General features: G+C 51.8%; 1 protein-coding gene across 1 annotated transcript; it reads right to left on the bottom strand.

Annotated features, from left to right (window-relative positions):
- Nucleotides 1-1,546: 1,546 nt before the first annotated feature.
- LOC311164874 (uncharacterized protein) lies at nt 1,547-20,232 on the bottom strand (the record flags this gene model as incomplete). Its single annotated transcript, XM_084224511.1, has 5 exons — nt 1,547-3,577; nt 12,866-13,039; nt 14,583-14,744; nt 17,911-18,039; nt 20,099-20,232. Coding segments are annotated over 5 exons (2,630 nt in total), but the record flags the coding sequence as incomplete, so codon positions are not given.
- Nucleotides 20,233-21,034: the final 802 nt, after the last annotated feature.

Below are 21,034 nucleotides of genomic sequence, written 5' to 3'. Positions count from 1 at the left end.
CAAATGAATCCCAAAAATTCCCAAATTTTGGGATTTAGGACCAAAAAATCCCAAATTTTGGGGATTTGGGACAAAAAAAATCCCAAATTTTGAGGATTTATTCCCCAAAAATTCAAATTTTTATGGATTTAGTTCAAAAAAATCCCAAATTTTGAGGATTTAGTCCCAGAAAATTCTGAATTAAACCCAAAAAATCCAAAATTTTTGGGATTTAGGACTGAAAAATTCCAAAAAAATCCCAAAAAATCCCAAAAAAATCCCAAAAAATCCCAAATTTTGGAGATTTAGTCCCAAAAAAATCTAAATTTTGACGATTCCTTCCCAAATTTCTGGGATTTAGTCCCCAAAAATCCCAAATTTTGGGGATTTATTCCCAAAAAATCCCAAATTTCAGGGATTTATCCCCCCAAAAATTCAAATTTTTATGGATTAATTCCCAAAAAATCCCAAATTTTGAGGATTTAGGCCCAGAAAATTCCGAATTAGGCCCAAAAAATCCCAAATTTGGGGATTTAGGACGGAAAAATTCTAAATAAATCCCAAAATTCCCAAATTTTTATGGATTGAGTCCCAAAAAATCCCAAATTAGGCCCAAAAATTCTGAATTTTGAGGATTTAGTCCCAAAAAATCCCAAATTTTGAGGATTTAATCCCAAAAAATTCGGAATTTTGGGGATTTCATCCCAAATTTTTGAGATTTATTCCAAAAAAAATCCCAAATTTCAGGGATTTATTCCCAAAAATTTCAAATTTTGGGGGATTATTGGGATTCCCTGGGACTTTTTTAGGATTTCCAAGAAGTCCGTGGGATTTTTCTGGATTTCCTTGGAATTTCTTGGGATTTTTGGGATCTCGTTGGACTTTCTTGGAATTTCCTTGGGATTTTTGGGATTTCCTTGGAATTTCTCGAGATGTCTTGGAATTTCTGGGAATTTTTTTTGGAATTTCCTTGGATTTTTTGGGATTTCTGGGAATTTTTCTGGATTCCCTTGGAATTTTTTGGGATTTCTGGGAACTTTTTTGGAATTTCCTTGGGATTTTTTGGGAAAATTCCTTGGGATTTCTTGGGGTTCCCTTGGAATTTCTTGGAATTTTGGGGGATTTCTTGGAATTTCTTGAAATTTTGAGGGATTTCTTGGAATTTTTTGGGATTTCCTTGGAATTTCTCAGAATTTCCATGGGATTTTTTGGGATTTCCTTGGAATTTTTCAAGATTTCTTGGAATTTCTGGGAATTTTTTTTGGAATTTCCTTGGATTTTTTCAGGTATTCCTTGGAATTTTCTGGGGAATTTTTTTGGGGATTCCCTTGGAATTTTTCAGGATTTCCTTGGAATTTTCTGTGGATTCCCTTGGAATTTCTCGGGATTCTCTTGGGATTTCTTGGAATTTCTCGGAATTTCTTGTGATTTCCTCGGAATTTATTGGATTTTCCTTGGGATTTCTTGGGGATTTCTGGGAATTTTTTGGAATTTCTTGGAATTTCTGGGTATTTCCCCAAATTTCCGGAACTTTCCCCCCGGAATTCCCTCATTCCCCCCCTCCCCCTCACAAGCTGACGCTCCGTCGATGCCGGAAGCTTCTCCTCCTCCTCCCCTCCCCCAACTCCTCCCCGTGCAGGCTCAACGCGTCCGGAATTCCCGAAATTCCCGGAATTCCCGCCAAATGTTCCACGGAATCGAATTTCTGCAGGTCCGAGGCGATCGTCTGCAGGCTCAGCAGCGACAGCGAATCCCCGGACGTCGACGATTCCCGAGGAATTCCCGGAATTTCCCACGGAATTCCGGGAATTCCCGACAAAATCCCGGCAATTTCGAACCTTCCCGAGGGGATGGAGCTGAAATTTCCGGGATTTTCGTTGGAATTTCCGGAATTTTCTGTCGGAATTCCGGACGGTGCCGGTGAGGAGGAGGTGAAAATTCCGGGATTTTCTCTCGGAATTTCGAGGTTTTCCATCGGAATTCCCAGAATTTCTCTTGGAATTCCCAGATTTTCTCTTGGAATCTCGAGGTTTTCTCTCGGAATTCCGGGAATTTCGAGGTTTTCCATCGGAATTCCCAGATTTTCTCTCGGAATTCCGGGAATTTCATTGGGATTTTCAGGCGGAAATATGAGATTTGAGCTCGGAATTCCAGGAATTCCAAGATTTCCTCCAGGAATTCTGGAAATTTCTCCAGGAATTCTGGGAATTTCGGGGTTTTCCCTCAGAATTCCCAGATTTTCTCTCGGAATTCCGGGAATTTCAGTCGGAATTTCGAGATTCGAGCTCGGAATTCCAGGAATTCTTCCCATTCCAGATGAGGTTTCGCCGGGAATTCCAAGATTTCCTCCGGGAATTCTGGAAATTTCTCCAGGAATTCTGGGAATTTCAGGGATTTCTCCAGGAATTCTGGAATTTTCTCTGGGAATTCCAGGGATTTCTTTGGGAATTCCGGGGATTTCTCTGTGAATTCTGGAATTTTCTCTCGGAATCTCGGAACTTTCTCTTGGAATTCCAGAGATTTCTTCAGGAATTTTGTGGTTTTCTGTGGGAATTCCGGGGATTTCTCCAGGGATTTCTCTGTGAATTCTGGAACTTTCTCCAGGAATTTCTCCAGGAATTCTGGAATTTTCTCTGGGAATTCTGGGGATTTCTCCAGGAATTCCAGGGATTTCTCCAGGGATTTCTCCGTGAATTCTGGAACTTTCTCTTGGAATTCCAGGGATTTCTCCAGGAATTCTAGAATTTTCTTTGGGAATCTCAGGGATTTCTCCAGGAATTCCAGGGATTTCTCCGTGAATTCTGGAACTTTCTCCGTGAATCCCGCGGATTTCCCCGGGAATTCCAGGGATTTCTCCAGGAATTCTAGAATTTTCTCTTGGAATTCCGGGGATTTCTCCAGGAATTTTGTGGTTTTCTGTGGGAATTCCGGGGATTTCTCCGTGAATTCTGGAATTTTCTCTGGGAATCCCAGAATTTTCTCTTGGAATTCCAGGAATTTCAGGGATTTCTCCAGGGATTTCTCTGTGAATTCTGGAATTTTCTCTCAGAATCCTGGAATTTTCTCCAGAAATTCCAGGGATTTCTCCAGGAATTCTGGAATTTTCTCTGGGAATTTCAGGGATTTTCCCGCTGATTTCCCCAGGACTTTCAGGGATTTTCCCGTGCATTTCTCCGTGAATTCTGGAACTTTCTCCGTGAATTCTGGAACTTTCTCTGGGAATCCCGGAACTTTCTCTTGGAATCCCAGAATTTTCTCTTGGAATTCCATGGATTTCTCCAGGAATTCTGGAATTTTCTCTGGGAATTTCAGGGATTTTCCCGCTGATTTCCCCGTGACTTTCCGGGATTTTCCCGGGGATTTCTCCGTGAATTCTGGAACTTTCTCCGTGCATTCTGGAACCTTCCCCGCCGTCGTTCCCGCCGCCCCCCTCGGCTCCCAGGGGGTTTTCCCGGACTTTCCCGCGGCGCAGGATCCTCCGCAGGCGCCGGGCGTGCAGCTCCTCGCTGATCTGCTCCAGGTTCCGCAGCGCCACCGAGTAACGCAGCTTGGCCTGCGCCACCGCCGCCTCCAGAGAGCTCACCCGGGACTTGTGCTCCTGGGAAAGGGGAAAAAGGGGGAAAATCTGGGAATTCCCAAAAAATCTGGGAGAAAAATGTAAAAAATTTGGGGAAAATCGGTGGAAATTTGGGGAAAATCGGTTAAAAATTGGTGAAAATACGTTAAAAATTGGATGAAATCCATTAAAAATTGGGGTTGATGACTAAAGATTCCAAGGAATTCCTAAAAATTTCAAGGAATAAATGAAAATTCCCAAAATTCCCAAAAATCTGGGAGGAAAATGTAAAAAATTTGGGGAAAATCGGTGGAAGTTTGGTGAAAATCGGTGGAAATTTGGTGAAAATCGGTTAAAAATCGGCTGAAAATCCATTAAAAATTGGGGTTGATGGCTAAAGATTCCAAGGAATTCTTGAAGATTCCAAGGAATTCCAGAAGATTCCAAGGAATTCTTGAGGATTCCAAGGAATTCCTGAAAATTCCCAAAATTCCCAAAAAATCTGGGGGGAAAAACGGCGAAAATTTGGGGAAAATCGGTTAAAAATTGGTGAAAATCGGTTAAAAATCGGCTGAAAATTCATTAAAAATTGGGGTCGATGCCTAAAAATTCCAAGGAATTCTTGAAGATTCCAAGGAATTCCTAAAAATTCCCAAAATTCCCCCAAAAATCTGGGAGGAAAATGTAAAAAAATTGGGGAAAATCGGTGGAAATTTGGTGAAAATCGGTGGAAATTTGGTGAAAATCGGTTAAAAATCGGCTGAAAATTCATTAAAAATTGGGGCTGATGCCTAAAAATTCCAAGGAATTCCTGAAGATTCCAAGGAATTCTTGAAGATTCCAAGGAATTCCTAAAAATTCCCAAAATTCCCAAAAAATCTGGGAGGAAAATGTAAAAAAATTGGGGAAAATCGGTGAAAATTTGGGGAAAATCGGTTAAAAATCGGCTGAAAATTCATTAAAAATTGGGGTTGATGGCTAAAGATTCCAAGGAATTCTTGAAGATTCCAAGCAATTCCCAAAAATTCCAAGGAATTCCCAAAAATTCAAAGGAATTCCTAAAAATTCCAAAAAATCTGGGAGGAAAATGTAAAAAATTTGGGGATAATTGGTGGAAATTTGGGGAAAATCGGTGGAAATTTGGGGAAAATCGGTTAAAAATCAGCTGAAAATTCATTAAAAATTGGGGTCGATGACTAAAAATTTCTTGGCATTTCTAAAGATTCCAAGGAATTCCTGAAGATTTCCAAGGAATAAATGAAAATTCCCAAAATTCCCAAAAATCTGGGGGAAAATGTAAAAAATTTGGGGAAAATCGGTGGAAATTTGGTGAAAATCGGTTAAAAATTGGTGAAAATCGGTTAAAAATTGGATAAAATTCATTAAAAGTTTGGGTTGTGCTTAAAAATTCCAAAGAATTCCTAAAAATTCCCAAAAATCTGGGGGAAAAATGTAAAAAATTTGGGGAAAATCGGTGAAAATTTGGGGAAAATCGGTGGAAATTTGGTGAAAATCGGTTAAAAATTGGTGAAAATACGTTAAAGATTGGGGTTGATGACTAAAAATTCCAAGGAATTCCGGAAGATTCCAAGGAATTCTTGAAGATTCCAAGGAATTCCTAAAAATTCCCAAAATTCCCAAAAAATCTGGGAGGAAAATGTAAAAAATTTGGGGAAAATCGGTGGAAATTTGGGGAAAATCGGTTAAAAATCGGCTGAAAATTCATTAAAAATTGGGGTGGATGCCTAAAAATTCCAAGGAATTCTTGAAAATTCCAAGGAATTCTTGAAGATTCCGAGGAATTCCTAAAAATTCCCAAAATTCCCCCAAAAATCTGGGAGGAAAATGTAAAAAAATTGGGGAAAATCGGTGGAAATTTGGTGAAAATCGGTGAAAGTTTGGGGGAAATCGGAGGAAATTTGGGGGAAATCTGTTTTCAAATGGTCCCAGTTCATCCCAGTTTGTCCCAGTTTGTCCCAGTCCCTCCCAGTTCATCCCAGTCCATCCCAGTCCACCTCAGTTTATCCCAGTACATCCCAGTTTATCCCAGTTCATCCTAGTCCTTCCCAGTGCTCCCAGTTTGTCCCAGTCCATCCCAGTTTGTCCCAGTCCATCCCAGTCCCTCCCAGTCCCTCCCAGTTTGTCCCAGTTCATCCCAGTCCCTTCCAGTCCATCCCAGTTCATCCCAGTTTGTCCCAGTTCATCCCAGTTCCCTCCCAGTTCATCCCAGTTTGTCCCAGTCCACCCCAGTCCATCCCAGTTTATTCCAGTCTCTCCCAATCCATCCCAGTTTGTGCCAGTCCCTCCCAGTTTATCCCAGTTCGCCCCAGTCCCTCCCAGTTTATCCCAGTTCGCCCCAGTCCTTCCCAGTTTGTCCCAGTCCCTCCCAGTCCATCCCAGACCTTCCCAGTTCATCCCAGTCCTTCCCAGTTCATCCCAATGCATCCCAGTCCATCCCAGTTTATCCCAGTACATCCCAGTCCATCCCAGTTCATCTCAGTCCCCCCCAGTCCCTCCCAGTCCATCCCAGTTCATCCCAGTGCTCCCAGTCCCTCCCAGTTTATTCCAGTCTCTCCCAATCCATCCCAGTTTGTCCCAGTCCTTCCCAGTTGATCCCAGTTTGTCCCAGTCCCTCCCAGTCCATCCCAGTTCATTCCAGTTTGTCCCAGTGCTCCCAGTCCTTCCCAGTTTGTCCCAGTCTCTCCCAGTGCTCCCAGTGTCCCTCCCAGTGGCTCCCAGTGCTCCCAGTACCTCGAGGCGCAGGTTGAACTGGGCCTTGAGCTCCAAGTAGGGCTCCCAGTGCTCCCAGTGCTCCCAGTAACCACTTCCAGTCCCTCCCAGTGCTCCCAGTCCCTCCCAGTCCCTCCCAGTGGCTCCCAGTGCTCCCAGTACCTCGAGGCGCAGGTTGAACTGGGCCTTGAGCTTGAAGTAGGGCCGGCTCCCAGTGCTCCCAGTAACCAATCCCAGTCCATCCCAGTGCTCCCAGTATCCACTCCAATCCTTCTCCCAGTGCTCCCAGTGCCTCTCCCAGTGGCTCCCAGTGCTCCCAGTACCTCGAGGCGCAGGTTGAACTGGGCCTTGAGCTCCAAGTAGGGCCGGCTCCCAGTGCTCCCAGTAACCAATCCCAGTGCTCCCAGTCCCTCCCAGTGCTCCCAGTATCGAGCCAAAGTGGGACTCCCAGTCCCTCCCAGTGCTCCCAATCCCTCCGAGTCCATCCCAGTGCTCCCAGTATCCACTCCCAGTGCTCCCAGTCCATCCCAGTGCTCCCAGTATCCACTCCAATCCTTCTCCCAGTGCCTCCCAGTGGCTCCCAGTGCTCCCAGTCCCTTCCAGTGCTCCCACTATCAGGCCAAACTGGGACTCCCAGTCCATCTCAGTCCCTCCCAGTCCATCCCAGTCCCTTCCAGAGCTCCCAGTGCCCCCAGTATCCACTCCAATCCTTCTCCCAGTGCTCCCAGTGCCTCTCCCAGTGGCTCCCAGTGCTCCCAGTGCTCCCAGTACCCCCAGTATCCACTCCAATCTTTCTCCCAGTGACCCAAACTGGTCCCAGTGCCTCTCCCAGTCCATCCCACTGCTCCCAGTACCTCGAGGCGCAGGTTGAACTGGGCCTTGAGCTCGAAGTAGGGCCGGCTCCCAGTGCTCCCAGTCCCTCCCAGTGCTCCCAGTATCCCCAGTATCGACTCCAAACCTTCTCCCAGTGCTCCCAGTGTCCCTCCCAGTCCCTCCCAGTGCCTCCCAGTGCCTCCCAGTGCTCCCAGTCCCTTCCAGTGCTCCCACTATCAGGCCAAACTGGGACTCCCAGTCCATCTCAGTCCCTCCCAGTCCATCCCAGTCCCTCCCAGAGCTCCCAGTACCCCCAGTATTGACTCCAATCCTTCTCCCAGTGCTCCCAGTGCCTCTCCCAGTGGCTCCCAGTGCTCCCAGTACCTCGAGGCGCAGGTTGAACTGGGCCTTGAGCTCCAAGTAGGGCTCCCAGTGCTCCCAGTACCCCCCGTATCAGGTCAAACTGGAACTCCCAGTCCCTCCCAGTGCTCCCAGTGCCTCTCCCAGTCCATCCCAGTGCTCCCAGTACCTCGAGGCGCAGGTTGAACTGGGCCTTGAGCTCGAAGTAGGGCCGGCTCCCAGTGCTCCCAGTAACCAATCCCAGTCCATCCCAGTCCCTCCCAGTGCTCCCAGTACCCCCAGTATCAGGCCAAACTGGGACTCTCAGTTCCTCCCAGTCCCTTCCAGTGCTCCCAGTCCCTTCCAGTGCTCCCAGTATCAGGCCAAACTGGGACTCCCAGTCCCTCCCAGTCCATCCCAGTGCTCCCAGTCCATCCCAGTCCATTCCAGTGCTCCCAGTATCAACTCCAATCCTTCTCCCAGTGCTCCCAGTGCATCCCAGTCCCTCCCAGTCCATCCCAGTACTCCCAGTATCCACTCCAATCTTTCTCCCAGTGACCCAAACTGGTCCCAGTGCCTCTCCCAGTCCCTCCCAGTCCATCCCAGTGCTCCCAGTACCTCGAGGCGCAGGTTGAACTGGGCCTTGAGCTCGAAGTAGGGCTCCCAGTGCTCCCAGTACCCCCCGTATCAGGCTAAACTGGGACTCCCAGTCCCTCCCAGTCCCTCCCAGTGCTCCCTATGACTCTCCCAGTCCATCCCAGTGCTCCCAGTACCTCGAGGCGCAGGTTGAACTGGGCCTTGAGCTCAAAGTAGGGCCGGCTCCCAGTGCTCCCAGTAACCAATCCCAGTCCATCCCAGTGCTCCCAGTATCCACTCCAATCCTTCTCCCAGTGCTCCCAGTCCATCCCAGTGCTCCCAGTCCCCCCAGTATCCACTCCAATCCTTCTCCCAGTCCATCCCAGTGCTCCCAGTACCTCGAGGCGCAGGTTGAACTGGGCCTTGAGCTCGAAGTAGGGCCGGCTCCCAGTGCTCCCAGTGCTCCCAGTAACCACTTCCAGTCCCTCCCAGTCCCTCCCAGTCCATCCCAGTGCTCCCAGTACCTCCAGTATCAGGCCAAACTGGGACTCCTAGTCCCTCTGAGTGCTCCCAGTCCATCCCAGTCCATTCCAGTACCCCCAGTATTGGGCCAAACTGGTCCCAGTGACTCTCCCAGTGCATCCCAGTCCCTCCCAGTGGCTCCCAGTGCTCCCAGTACCTCGAGGCGCAGGTTGAACTGGGCCTTGAGCTCGAAGTAGGGCCGGCTCCCAGTGCTCCCAGTACCCCCCGTATCGGGCCAAACTGGGACTCCCAGTCCCTCCCAGTCCCTCCCAGTGCTCCCAGTCCCTCCCAGTGGCTCCCAGTACCTCGAGGCGCAGGTTGAACTGGGCCTTGAGCTCGAAGTAGGGCTGGCTCCCAGTGCTCCCAGTCCTCCCAGTATCCGGCCAAACTGGGACTCCCAGTCCCTCCCAGTCCCTCCGAGTCCATCCCAGTGCTCCCAGTATCCACTCCCAGTGCTCCCAGTCCCTCTCAGTGCTCCCAGTACCTCCACTATCCGGCCAAACTGGGACTCCCGGTCCATCCCAGTCCATCCCAGTGCTCCCAGTATCCACTCCAATCCTTCTCCCAGTGGCTCCCAGTGCTCCCAGTCCATTCCAGTACTCCCAGTATCAGGCCAAACTGGGACTCCTAGTCCCTCTGAGTGCTCCCAGTCCATCCCAGTCCCTTCCAGTGCTCCCAGTACCCCCAGTATCAGGCCAAACTGGTCCCAGTGACTCTCCCAGTGGCTCCCAGTCCATCCCAGTGCTCCCAGTACCTCGAGGCGCAGGTTGAACTGGGCCTTGAGCTCGAAGTAGGGCTCCCAGTGCTCCCAGTACCCCCCGTATCAGGCTAAACTGGGACTCCCAGTCCCTCCCAGTCCCTCCCAGTGCTCCCTATGACTCTCCCAGTCCATCCCAGTGCTCCCAGTACCTCGAGGCGCAGGTTGAACTGGGCCTTGAGCTTCAAGTAGGGCCGGCTCCCAGTGCTCCCAGTGCTCCCAGTAACCACTTCCAGTCCCTCCCAGTCCCTCCCAGTGCTCCCAGTGTCCCTCCCAGTCCATCCCAGTGCTCCCAGTACCTCGAGGCACAGGTTGAACTGGGCCTTGAGCTCGAAGTAGGGCCGGCTCCCAGTCCATCCCAGTCCATCCCAGTGCTCCCAGTGCCCCCAGTATCCACTCCAATCATTCTCCCAGTGACCCAAACTGGTCCCAGTTTCTCTCCCAGTCCATCCCAGTGCTCCCAGTACCTCGAGGCGCAGGTTGAACTGGGCCTTGAGCTCGAAGTAGGGCTGGCTCCCAGTGCTCCCAGTGCTCCCAGTAACCAATCCCAGTGCTCCCAGTGCTCCCAGTGCTCCCAGTCCCTCCCAGTGCTCCCAGTATCCCCAGTATCGACTCCAAACCTTCTCCCAGTGCTCCCAGTGTCCCTCCCAGTCCCTCCCAGTGCCTCCCAGTGCTCCCAGTCCCTTCCAGTGCTCCCACTATCAGGCCAAACTGGGACTCCCAGTCCATCTCAGTCCCTCCCAGTCCATCCCAGTCCCTTCCAGAGCTCCCAGTGCCCCCAGTATCCACTCCAATCCTTCTCCCAGTGCTCCCAGTGCCTCTCCCAGTGGCTCCCAGTGCTCCCAGTACCTCGAGGCGCAGGTTGAACTGGGCCTTGAGCTCCAAGTAGGGCTCCCAGTGCTCCCAGTACCCCCCGTATCAGGCCAAACTGGGACTCCCAGTCCCTCCCAGTCCCTCCCAGTGCTCCCAGTGACTCTCCCAGTCCATCCCAGTGCTCCCAGTACCTCGAGGCGCAGGTTGAACTGGGCCTTGAGCTCGAAGTAGGGCCGGCTCCCAGTGCTCCCAGTCCCTTCCAGTGCTCCCAGTACCCCCAGTATCCACTCCAATCCTTCTCCCAGTGACCCAAACTGGTCCCAGTGTCCCTCCCAGTCCATCCCAGTGCTCCCAGTACCTCGAGGCGCAGGTTGAACTGGGCCTTGAGCTCGAAGTAGGGCTGGCTCCCAGTGCTCCCAGTAACCACTCTCAGTGCTCCCAGTCCCTCCCAGTCCATCCCAGTGCTCCCAGTACTCCCACTATCCAGCCAAACTGGTACTCCCAGTCCTTCCCAGTGCCTCCCAGTGCTCCCAGTCCATCCCAGTGCTCCCAGTACCCCCAGTATCCACTCCAATCCTTTTCCCAGTGACCCAAACTGGTCCCAGTGCCTCTCCCAGTGGCTCCCAGTGCTCCCAGTACCTCGAGGCGCAGGTTGAACTGGGCCTTGAGCTCGAAGTAGGGCCGGCTCCCAGTGCTCCCAGACCCTCCCAGTGCTCCCAGTGCTCCCAGTCCCTCCCAGTGCTCCCAGTATCCCCAGTATCGACTCCAAACCTTCTCCCAGTGCTCCCAGTGTCCCTCCCAGTCCCTCCCAGTGCCTCCCAGTGCTCCCAGTCCCTTCCAGTGCTCCCACTATCAGGCCAAACTGGGACTCCCAGTCCATCTCAGTCCCTCCCAGTCCATCCCAGTCCCTTCCAGAGCTCCCAGTGCCCCCAGTATCCACTCCAATCCTTCTCCCAGTGCTCCCAGTGCCTCTCCCAGTCCATCCCAGTGCTCCCAGTACCTCGAGGCGCAGGTTGAACTGGGCCTTGAGCTCGAAGTAGGGCCGGCTCCCAGTGCTCCCAGTAACCAATCCCAGTGCTCCCAGTAACCAATCCCAGTGCTCCCAGTCCCTCCCAGTGTCCCTCCCAGTACCTCCCAGTGCTCCCAGTACCTCGAGGCGCAGGTTGAACTGGGCCTTGAGCTCCAAGTAGGGCCGGCTCCCAGTGCTCCCAGTGCTCCCAGTAACCACTTCCAGTCCCTCCCAGTCCCTCCCAGTGCTCCCAGTACCTCCAGTATCAGGCCAAACTGGGACTCCTAGTCCCTCTGAGTGCTCCCAGTCCATCCCAGTACATCCCAGTGCTCCCAGTACCCCCCGTATCAGGCCGAACTGGGACTCCCAGTCCCTCCCAGTGCTCCCAGTGTCCCTCCCAGTGGCTCCCAGTGCTCCCAGTACCTCGAGGCGCAGGTTGAACTGGGCCTTGAGCTCCAAGTAGGGCCGGCTCCCAGTGCTCCCAGTAACCAATCCCAGTGCTCCCAGTGCTCCCAGTGCTCCCAGTCCCTCCCAGTGCTCCCAGTATCCCCAGTATCGACTCCAAACCTTCTCCCAGTGCTCCCAGTGTCCCTCCCAGTGCCTCCCAGTGCTCCCAGTGCCTCCCAGTGCTCCCAGTCCCTTCCAGTGCTCCCACTATCAGGCCAAACTGGGACTCCCAGTCCATCTCAGTCCCTCCCAGTCCATCCCAGTCCCTTCCAGAGCTCCCAGTGCCCCCAGTATCCACTCCAATCCTTCTCCCAGTGCTCCCAGTGCCTCTCCCAGTGGCTCCCAGTGCTCCCAGTACCTCGAGGCGCAGGTTGAACTGGGCCTTGAGCTCCAAGTAGGGCTCCCAGTGCTCCCAGTACCCCCCGTATCAGGTCAAACTGGGACTCCCAGTCCATCCCAGTCCCTCCCAGTCCATCCCAGTGCTCCCAGTACCTCGAGGCGCAGGTTGAACTGGGCCTTGAGCTCCAAGTAGGGCCGGCTCCCAGTGCTCCCAGTAACCAATCCCAGTCCATCCCAGTGCTCCCAGTAACCACTCCCAGTGCTCCCAGTCCCTCCCAGTGCTCCCAGTCCATCCCAGTGTCCCTCCCAGTCCATCCCAGTGCTCCCAGTACCTCGAGGCACAGGTTGAACTGGGCCTTGAGCTCGAAGTAGGGCCGGCTCCCAGTGCTCCCAGTCCCTTCCAGTGCTCCCAGTACCCCCACTATCCACTCCAATCCTTCTCCCAGTGCTCCCAGTCCCTCCCAGTGTCCCTCCCAGTCCATCCCAGTGCTCCCAGTACCTCGAGGCGCAGGTTGAACTGGGCCTTGAGCTCCAAGTAGGGCCGGCTCCCAGTCCATCCCAGTCCCTTCCAGAGCTCCCAGTGCCCCCAGTATCCACCCCAATCCTTCTCCCAGTGCTCCCAGTGTCCCTCCCAGTGGCTCCCAGTGCTCCCAGTACCTCGAGGCGCAGGTTGAACTGGGCCTTGAGCTTGAAGTAGGGCCGGCTCCCAGTGCTCCCAGTAACCAATCCCAGTCCATCCCAGTGCTCCCAGTATCCACTCCAATCCTTTTCCCAGTGCTCCCAGTGCCTCTCCCAGTCCATCCCAGTGCTCCCAGTACCTCGAGGCGCAGGTTGAACTGGGCCTTGAGCTCGAAGTAGGGACGGCTCCCAGTGCTCCCAGTCCCTTCCAATGCTCCCAGTACCCCCAGTATCCACTCCAATCCTTCTCCCAGTGCTCCCAGTCCATCCCAGTGTCCCTCCCAGTCCATCCCAGTGCTCCCAGTACCTCGAGGCGCAGGTTGAACTGGGCCTTGAGCTCGAAGTAGGGCCGGCTGCGGGCGATGTCGCGCCTCAGGGATTTCTGCAGCCGCTGCACCTCGGCCTCGGCCTCCTGGCAGAGCCGCGTCACGCGCTGGTGCTCCCGCTCGCTCCAGAGCCGCTCCTGCTCCGCCTCGTTCACCTGGAATGCCCAGAAATCCCGGGAATCCCCTCAGGGAGGGGAATTTCCGGAAGGTTCCAAAAAAAACCCGGCGAAAATCGGAGGGAAAACGGCGAAAAAACGGCGGAAAACGGTGAAGAAACTGAGAAAAACGACGCAAAATTTTTGGGGATTTGGGGTTGGGAATGAGGAAAATCCTGGAAAAATTGTTGGGAATGACGGGAATTCTTGGGAATGGAGGAAATCTCAAAAAAAAGAGGGAAAAATTGGGAAATTCCCAAAAAATTCCATTGAAAATTGGAGAAAAAACGGGGAAAAAACGGAAAAAAAAAGGGTGAAAAAATGGAAAAAAAGACCCAAAATTTGTTGGGATTTGGGGTTGGGAATGGAGAAAATCTTGGGAAAGTTGTTGGGAATGAGGGGAATTCTTGGGAATGGAGGAAATCTCAAAAAAAAGAGGGAAAATGGAGAAAGTCCCCCAAAAAATGGGTCAAAAATGAGGAAAATAGAGGCAAAAATCACCAGAAATTCCCAAAATTTCTTCAAACCTTCTCCAGATCTTCTCCAACCATCCCAAACCTTCTCCAGATCTTCTCCAACCCATCCCAAACCTTCTCCAACCCATCCCAGACCTTCTCCAAACCCCATCTCACCTGCTCCATCCATCCCAAACCTCATCCCACCTTCTCCAAACCCCATCCCTTCTTCTCCATCCATCCCAAACCTCATCCCACCTTCTCCAGATTTTCTCCAACCCATCCCAGACCTTCTCCAACCTCATCCAACCTTCTCCAAACCTTCTCCAACCATCTCAAGCCCCATCCCACCTTCTCCAAACCTTCTCCATCCATCCCAAACCTTCTCCAAATCTCATCCCACCTTCTCCAGATCTTCTCCAACCATCCCAAACCCCATCCCACCTTCTCCAAACCTTCTCCAAACCCCATCCCACCATCTCCAGACCCCATCCCACCTTCTCCATCCATCCCAAACCTTCTCCAAACCCCATCCCACCATCTCCAAACCTTCTCCATCCATCCCAAACCCCATCCCACCATCTCCATCCCATTCCCACCTTCCTGGTGGCGTCGTTGAGCATCTCCTGCCAGGTGGGGTCCAGGCGGTTCTTGCCATTCCCACCATCCCAAACCTTCTCCATCCATCCCAAACCTTCTCCAACCCATCCCAGACCTTCTCCAACCCATCCCAAACCTTCTCCAACCATCTCAAACCTTCTCCAAATCTCGTTCCACCTCCTCCAAACGTTCTCCAACCATCCCAAACCCCATCCCACCTTCTCCAAACCCCATCCCGCCTTCTCCAAACCCCATCCCACCTTCTCCAGATCTTCTCCAACCATCCCAAACCTTCTCCAGATGTTCTACAACCATCTCAAATCCCGACCCACCTTCTCCAAACCCCATCCCACCTTCTCCATCCATCCCAAACCTACTCCAAGCCCCATCCCACCATCTCCAAACCCCATCTCACCATCTCCAGACCTTCTCCATCCATCCCAAACCCCATCCCACCATCTCCAAACCTTCTCCAGACCCCATCCCACCTTCCTGGTGGCGTGGTTGAGCATCTCCTGCCAGGTGGGGTCCAGGCGGTTCTTGCCGGTGCCCATGCCCTGCTCGGCCACGAAGACCATCTCGCGCGCGGCGTTGTGCATCCCCACGGCGCGCTCGTAGCGCAGCGCCGCCCGCTGCGTCTCCTGCTGCGCCTGAACCGCGGAAAGCGGGGTGTGACGGGAGGTCTGGGGGTTCTGGAAGGTTCTGAGGGGGGGTTTGAGGGGTGGGATGGGGTTTGGAGGAGGTGGGATGGGGTTTGGAGATGGTGGGATGGGGTTTGGAGAAGGTTTGGGATGGGGTTTGGAGGAGGTGGGATGGGGTTTGGAGATGGTGGGATGGGGTTTGGGGAAGGTTTGGGATGGATGGAGAAGGTTTGGGGTGGGTTGGAGAAGCTTTGGAGAAGGTGGGATGGGGTTTGGGATGGATGGAGAAGGTGGGATGGGGTTTGGAGGAGGTTTGGGATGGTTGGAGAAGGTTTGGGATGGGTTGGAGAAGGTGGGATGGGGTTTGAGAGGTGGGAAGGGGTTTGAGAGGTGGGATGGGTTGGAGAAGGTCTGGAGAAGGTGGGATGGAGTTTAGAGAAGGTGGGATGGGGTTTGTGATGGTTGGAGAACGTCTGGAGAAGGTGGGACAGGGTTTAGAGAAGGTTTGGGATGGTCAAAGAAGGTTTGGGATGGATGGAGAAGGTTTGGGATGGACGCTCGTAGCGCAGTGCCGCCCGCTGCGTCTCCTGCTGCGCCTGAACCGCGGAAATCGGGCGGTGACGGGAGGTCTGGGGGTTCTGGAAGGTTCTGAGGGGGGGTTTGGGGGGTGGGATGGGGTTTGGAGATGGTGGGTTGGGGTTTGGAGATGGATGGAGAAGGTCTGGGGAAGGTGGGATGGGGTTTGGGGATGGTGGGATGGTCAAAGAAGGTTTGGGATGGATGGAGAAGGTTTGGGATGGATGGAGAAGGTTTGGGATGGGCTGGAGAAGGTTTGGGATGGGATGGAGAAGGTGGGATGGGGTTTGGGATGGTTGGAGAAGGTTTGGGATGGATGGAGAAGGTTTGGGATGGATGGAGAAGGTTTGGGATGGATGGAGAAGGTTTGGGATGGATGGAGAAGGTTTGGGGTGGATGCTCGTAGCGCAGCGTCGCCCGCTGCGTCTCCTGCTGCGCCTGAACCGCGGAAATCGGGCGGTGACGGGAGGTCTGGGGGTTCTGGAAGGTTCTGAGGGGGGGTTTGAGGGGTGGGATGGGGTTTGGAGATGGTGGGATGGGGGTTGGAGAAGGTTTGGGATGGTTGGACAAGCTTTGGAGATGGTGGGATGGGGTTTGGAGAAGGTGGGATGGGGTTTGGAGATGGTGGGATGGGGTTTGGAGAAGGTGGGATGGGGTTTGGAGATGGTGGGATGGGGTTTGGAGAAGGTGGGATGGGGTTTGGAGATGGTGGGATGGGGTTTGGAGAAGGTGGGATGGGGTTTGGAGATGGTGGGATGGGGTTTGGAGGAGATTTGGGATGGGGTTTGGGATGGATGGAGAAGGTTTGGAGAAGGTGGGATGGGGTTTGGAGAAGGTTTGTGATGGTTGGAGAAGGTTTGGGATGGTTGGAGAAGTTTTGGGATGGTTGGAGAAGGTTTGGGATGGTTGGAGAAGGTTTGGGATGGGTTGGAGAAGGTGGGATGGGGTTTGAGAGGTGGGATGGGGTTTGAGAGGTGGGATGGGGTTTGAGAGGTGGGATGGGTTGGAGAAGGTCTGGAGAAGGTGGGATGGAGTTTGGAGAAGGTGGGATGGGGTTTGTGATGGTTGGAGAACGTCTGGAGAAAGTGGGACAGGGTTTAGAGAAGGTTTGGAATGGTCAAAGAAGGTTTGGGATGGATGGAGAAGGTTTGGGATGGACGCTCGTAGCGCAGCGCCGCCCGCTGCGTCTCCTGCTGCGCCTGAACCGCGGAAATCGGGCGGTGACGGGAGGTCTGGGGGTTCTGGAAGGTTCTGAGGGGGGGTTTGGGGGGTGGGATGGGGGTTGGAGATGGTGGGATGGGGTTTGGAGGAGGTGGGATGGGGTTTGGAGAAGGTGGGATGGGGTTTGGGGATGGTGGGATGGGGTTTGGAGGAGGTTTGGGATGGGTTGGAGAAGAAGGGATGGGGTTTGGAGAAGGTGGGATGGGGTTTGGGATGGTTGGAGAAGGTTTGGAGAAGGTGGGATGGGGTTTGGAGAAGGTTTGGGATAGTTTGGAGAAGGTTTGGGATGGATGGAGAAGGTTTGGGATGGTTGGAGAAGGTGGGATGGGGTTTGAGAGGTGGGATGGGTTGGAGAAGGTCTGGAGAAGGTGGGATGGAGTTTGGAGAAGGTGGGATGGGGTTTGTGATGGTTGGAGAACGTCTGGAGAAGGTGGGACAGGGTTTAGAGAAGGTTTGGGATGGTCAAAGAAAGTTTGGGATGGATGGAGAAGGTTTGGGATGGATGGAGAAGGTTTGGGATGGATGGAGAAGGTTTGGGATGGACGCTCGTAGCGCAGCGCCGCCCGCTGCGTCTCCTGCTGCGCCTGAACCGCGGAAATCGGGTGGTGACGGGAGGTCTGGGGGTTCTGGAAGGTTCTGAGGGGGGGGTTGGGGGGTGGGATGGGGTTTGGAGATGGTGGGATGGGGTTTGGAGATGGTGAGATGGGGTTTGGAGATGGTGGGATGGGGTTGGAGAAGGTGGGATGAGGTTGGAGAAGGTGGGATGAGGTTTGGAGAAGGTGGGATGGGGTTTGGGATGGGTGGAGAAGGTTTGGAGAAGGTGGGATGGGGTTTGGAGAAGGTTGGAGAAGGTTTGGAGAAGGTGGGATGGGGTTTGGAGAAGGTTTGGGATCGTTTGGAGAAGGTTTGGGATGGATGGAGAAGGTGGGATGGGGTTTGGAGAAGGTTTAGGATGGGTTGGAGAAGAAGGGATGGGGTTTGGAGAAGGTGGGATGGGGTTTGGGATGGTTGGAGAAGGTTTGGAGAAGGTTTGGGATGGATTGGAGAAGGTGGGATGGGGTCTGGAGAAGGTTTGGGATGGATGGAGAAGATCTGAAGAAGGTTTGAGATGGTTGGAGAAGATTTGGGATGGGTTGGAGAAGGTTTGGAGAAGGTTTGTGATGGGTTGGAGAAGATCTGGAGAAGGTTTGGGATGGCCTTTGGGACACAAATCCCAATTTTTCCTCCATTTTTTCCCATTTATTCCCGTTTTTTTCCCCATTTTTTCACCGATTTTCTCCATTTTTTTTATTTTTTGCCATTTTTTTTCCTTTTTTCCCCCTTTTTTTCTCCTTTTTTCCCATTTTCCCCCTTTTTCACCCCAAAACCCCCCTGGTACCTCCTTGGCTCTCCTCCTGGCCTCGTAGTACGGCCGCGCTCTCTCGATGCAGGTGCCCAGCTGGGAGCCCTGAGAGTTCAACTTGCGCGCCGAGTCCGACAGGATGCGCCGGTACCGGGAACGGGCGGCCTGGGAGAGACCAGTTTGGGACTGGTTCGAACTGGTTTGAACTGGTTTGAACTGGTTTGGACTCGTTGGAACTGGTTTGGAATGGTTTGAACTGGTTTGGACTGGTTTGGACTGGTTTGGGAGCCCTGAGAGTTCAACTTGCGCACCGAGTCCGACAGGATGCGCCGGTACCAGGAACGGGCGGCCTGGGAGAGACCAGTTTGGGACTGGTTTGAACTGGTTTGAACTGGTTTGGAGTGGGAGGGACTGGGACAACAAGTTTGGGACTGGTTTGAACTGGTTTGGACTGGTTTGGGAGCCCTGAGAGTTCAACTTGCGCGCCGAGTCCGACAGGATGCGGCGGTACCGGGAACGGGCGGCCTGGGAGAGACCAGTTTGGGACTGGTTTGAACTGGGAGGGACTGGTTTGGACTGGTTTGGACTGGTTTGGAGTGGGATGGACTGGTTTGGAGTGGGAAAACCAGTTTGGGACTGGTTTGAACTGGTTTGGACTGGTTTGGGAGCCCTGAGAGTTCAACTTGCGCACCGAGTCCGACAGGATGCGCCGGTACCGGGAACGGGCGGCCTGGGGGGGGCAGAAACCAGTTTGGGACTGGTTTGGACTGGTTTGGACTGGGAGGGACTGGTTTGGACTGGGATGGGCTGGGAATACCAGTTTGGGACTGGTTTGGACTGGTTTGAACTGGTTTGGACTGGTTTGGGAGCCCTGAGAGTTCAACTCGCGCGCCGAGTCCGACAGGATGCGCCGGTACCAGGAACGGGCGGCCTGGGAGAGACCAGTTTGGGACTGGTTTGGACTGGGAGGGACTGTGAGGAATTGGGAAAACCAGTTTGGGACTGGTTTGGACTGGCTTGGACTGGGACGGACTGGGAAAACCAGTTTGGGACTGGGAGCAACTGGGAGGGACTGGGAAAACCAGTTTGGGACTGGTTTGGACTGGGAAACCAGTTTGGGACTGGGAGGGACTGGTTTGGACTGGGAAAACTAGTCTGGGACTGGGAAAACCAGTTTGGGACTGGTTTGGACTGTGAAAACCAGTTTGGGACTGGTTTGGACTGGTTTGGACTGGGAAACCAGTTTGGGACTGGTTTGGACTGGCTTGGACTGGGAAACCAGTTTGGGACTGGGAAGCAGGAACTGGAAACCAGTTTGGAACTGGTTTGAACTGGTTTGGGATGGCTTGGGGGGAAAAAACCCCCAAATTTTCCCCACTTTTCCCCTTTTTCCCATTTTTCACCCCAAACTCCTCCCCCAGTCTTTTTCCCTTTTTCCCCAATTTTTCACCCCAAACTCCTCTCCCAGTCCCCTCCCAGTTCATCCCAGTTCCATCCCAGTTCCCTCCCAGTCCCTCCCAGTCCATCCCAGTATCCCCAATTCCCCATTTTTCATCAATTTTCCCCACAAAATTCAATTTTTTTCCCATTTTTTTCCCAAATTTTTCCCATTTTTTCCCCATTTTTCACCCCAAACTCCTCTCCCAGTTCATCCCAGTCCCTCCCAGTTCCTCCCAGTCCCCTCCCAGTCCATCCCAGTTCCCTCCCAGTCCATCCCAGTATCCCCAATTCCCCATTTTTCATCAATTTTCCCCAAAAAAATCCAAATTTTTCCCATTTTTTCCCAAATTTTTCCTTTTTTTCCCCATTTTTCACCCCAAACTCCTCTCCCAGTTCATCCCAGTTCCCTCCCAGTCCCTCCCAGTTCATCCCAGTCCATCCCAGTATCCCCAATTCCCCATTTTTCATCAATTTTCCCCCAAAATTTCAATTTTTTCCCAATTTTTTCCCAATTTTTTCCCAATTTTTCCCTTTTTTTCCCCATTTTTCACCCCAAACTCCTCTCCCAGTCCCTCCCAGTCCCTCCCAGTTCATCCCAGTTCCCTCCCAGTATCCCCAATTCCCCATTTTTCACCAATTTTTCCCCCAAAAATTCAATTTTTTCCCAATTTTTCCCATTTTTTCCCAAATTTTTCCTTTTTCTCCCCCATTTTTCACCCCAAACTCCTCTCCCAGTTCCTCCCAGTTCCCTCCCAGTTCATCCCAGTCCCTCCCAGTTCCTCACATCCAGCTCCAGTTCCCCCCTGTTGATTTCAGCGTTGGCCTCGTTCAGGTGCTCCAGCTCCTCCTGCAACCAAAAAAATTCAAAAATTTCACATAAAAAACCCCAAAAATTGGGAAAAAAGACCCAAAAAATTCCTCAAATTTGAAAAATCCCAAAAAATTGGGAAAAAACCCCAAAATTTGGGATAAAACCCAAAAATTTGGGATAAAAAATTTAAAAATCACCAAAAATTCCGCCTGAAATTCAAATTTTTTTGGTTTTTCACCAAAATTCTCCTCAAAATTTCCCTCAAATTTCAGAATTTTGGGATTTTTCTGCAAAAATTTCCCTCAAAAAATCCCAAAATTGCCTAAAATTCCCAAATTTTTTGGGGTTTCACCCAAAATCGTCAAATTTGGAGCAAAAATCCCCAAATTTCTGATTTTTCTACATAAAAATTCCCAAATTTGGCCCCAAATCCCTGAAAATTTCAAAGTTTTCATCCTAAACGCCCCCAAAATCAAAATAAATTCCCAAAAATTCTAATTTTTAAAATTTTCCCGTCAAAAAAAAATCAAAATTTTCACCCTAAACCCCCCAAAAATTCCATTTTTTTGAGGATTTTTTCCCCAAAACCCCAAAATTTCCACCCCAAACCCCCAAAAAATCAAAAAATATCCCCAAAAATCCCAAATTTCCCCAGATTTTCCCTCAAAAAAAAATCAAAATTTTCACCCCAAAACCCCAAAAATGAAAATTATAAAAAAAAAAAATTTAAAACTCCAAGAAAATCCCAAATTTTCCAGGATTTTCTCCCCAAAACCCCAAATTTTCACCCCAAACCCCCAAAAATTCAAATTTTTTGAGGATTTTCTCCCCAAAACCTCCAAAAAGAAAAAAAAATCCAAAATAATCAAAGAAAAATCCAAAATTTTGGGATTTTCACCCTCAAAATCC

Source organism: Fringilla coelebs, assembly GCF_963513975.1.
Source record: "Fringilla coelebs genome assembly, chromosome: 39".
NCBI classification, from domain to species: Eukaryota; Metazoa; Chordata; class Aves; order Passeriformes; family Fringillidae; genus Fringilla; species Fringilla coelebs.
Note: the sequence above shows the minus strand (reverse complement) of the source record. Positions and strands in the feature narration are given on the sequence as shown.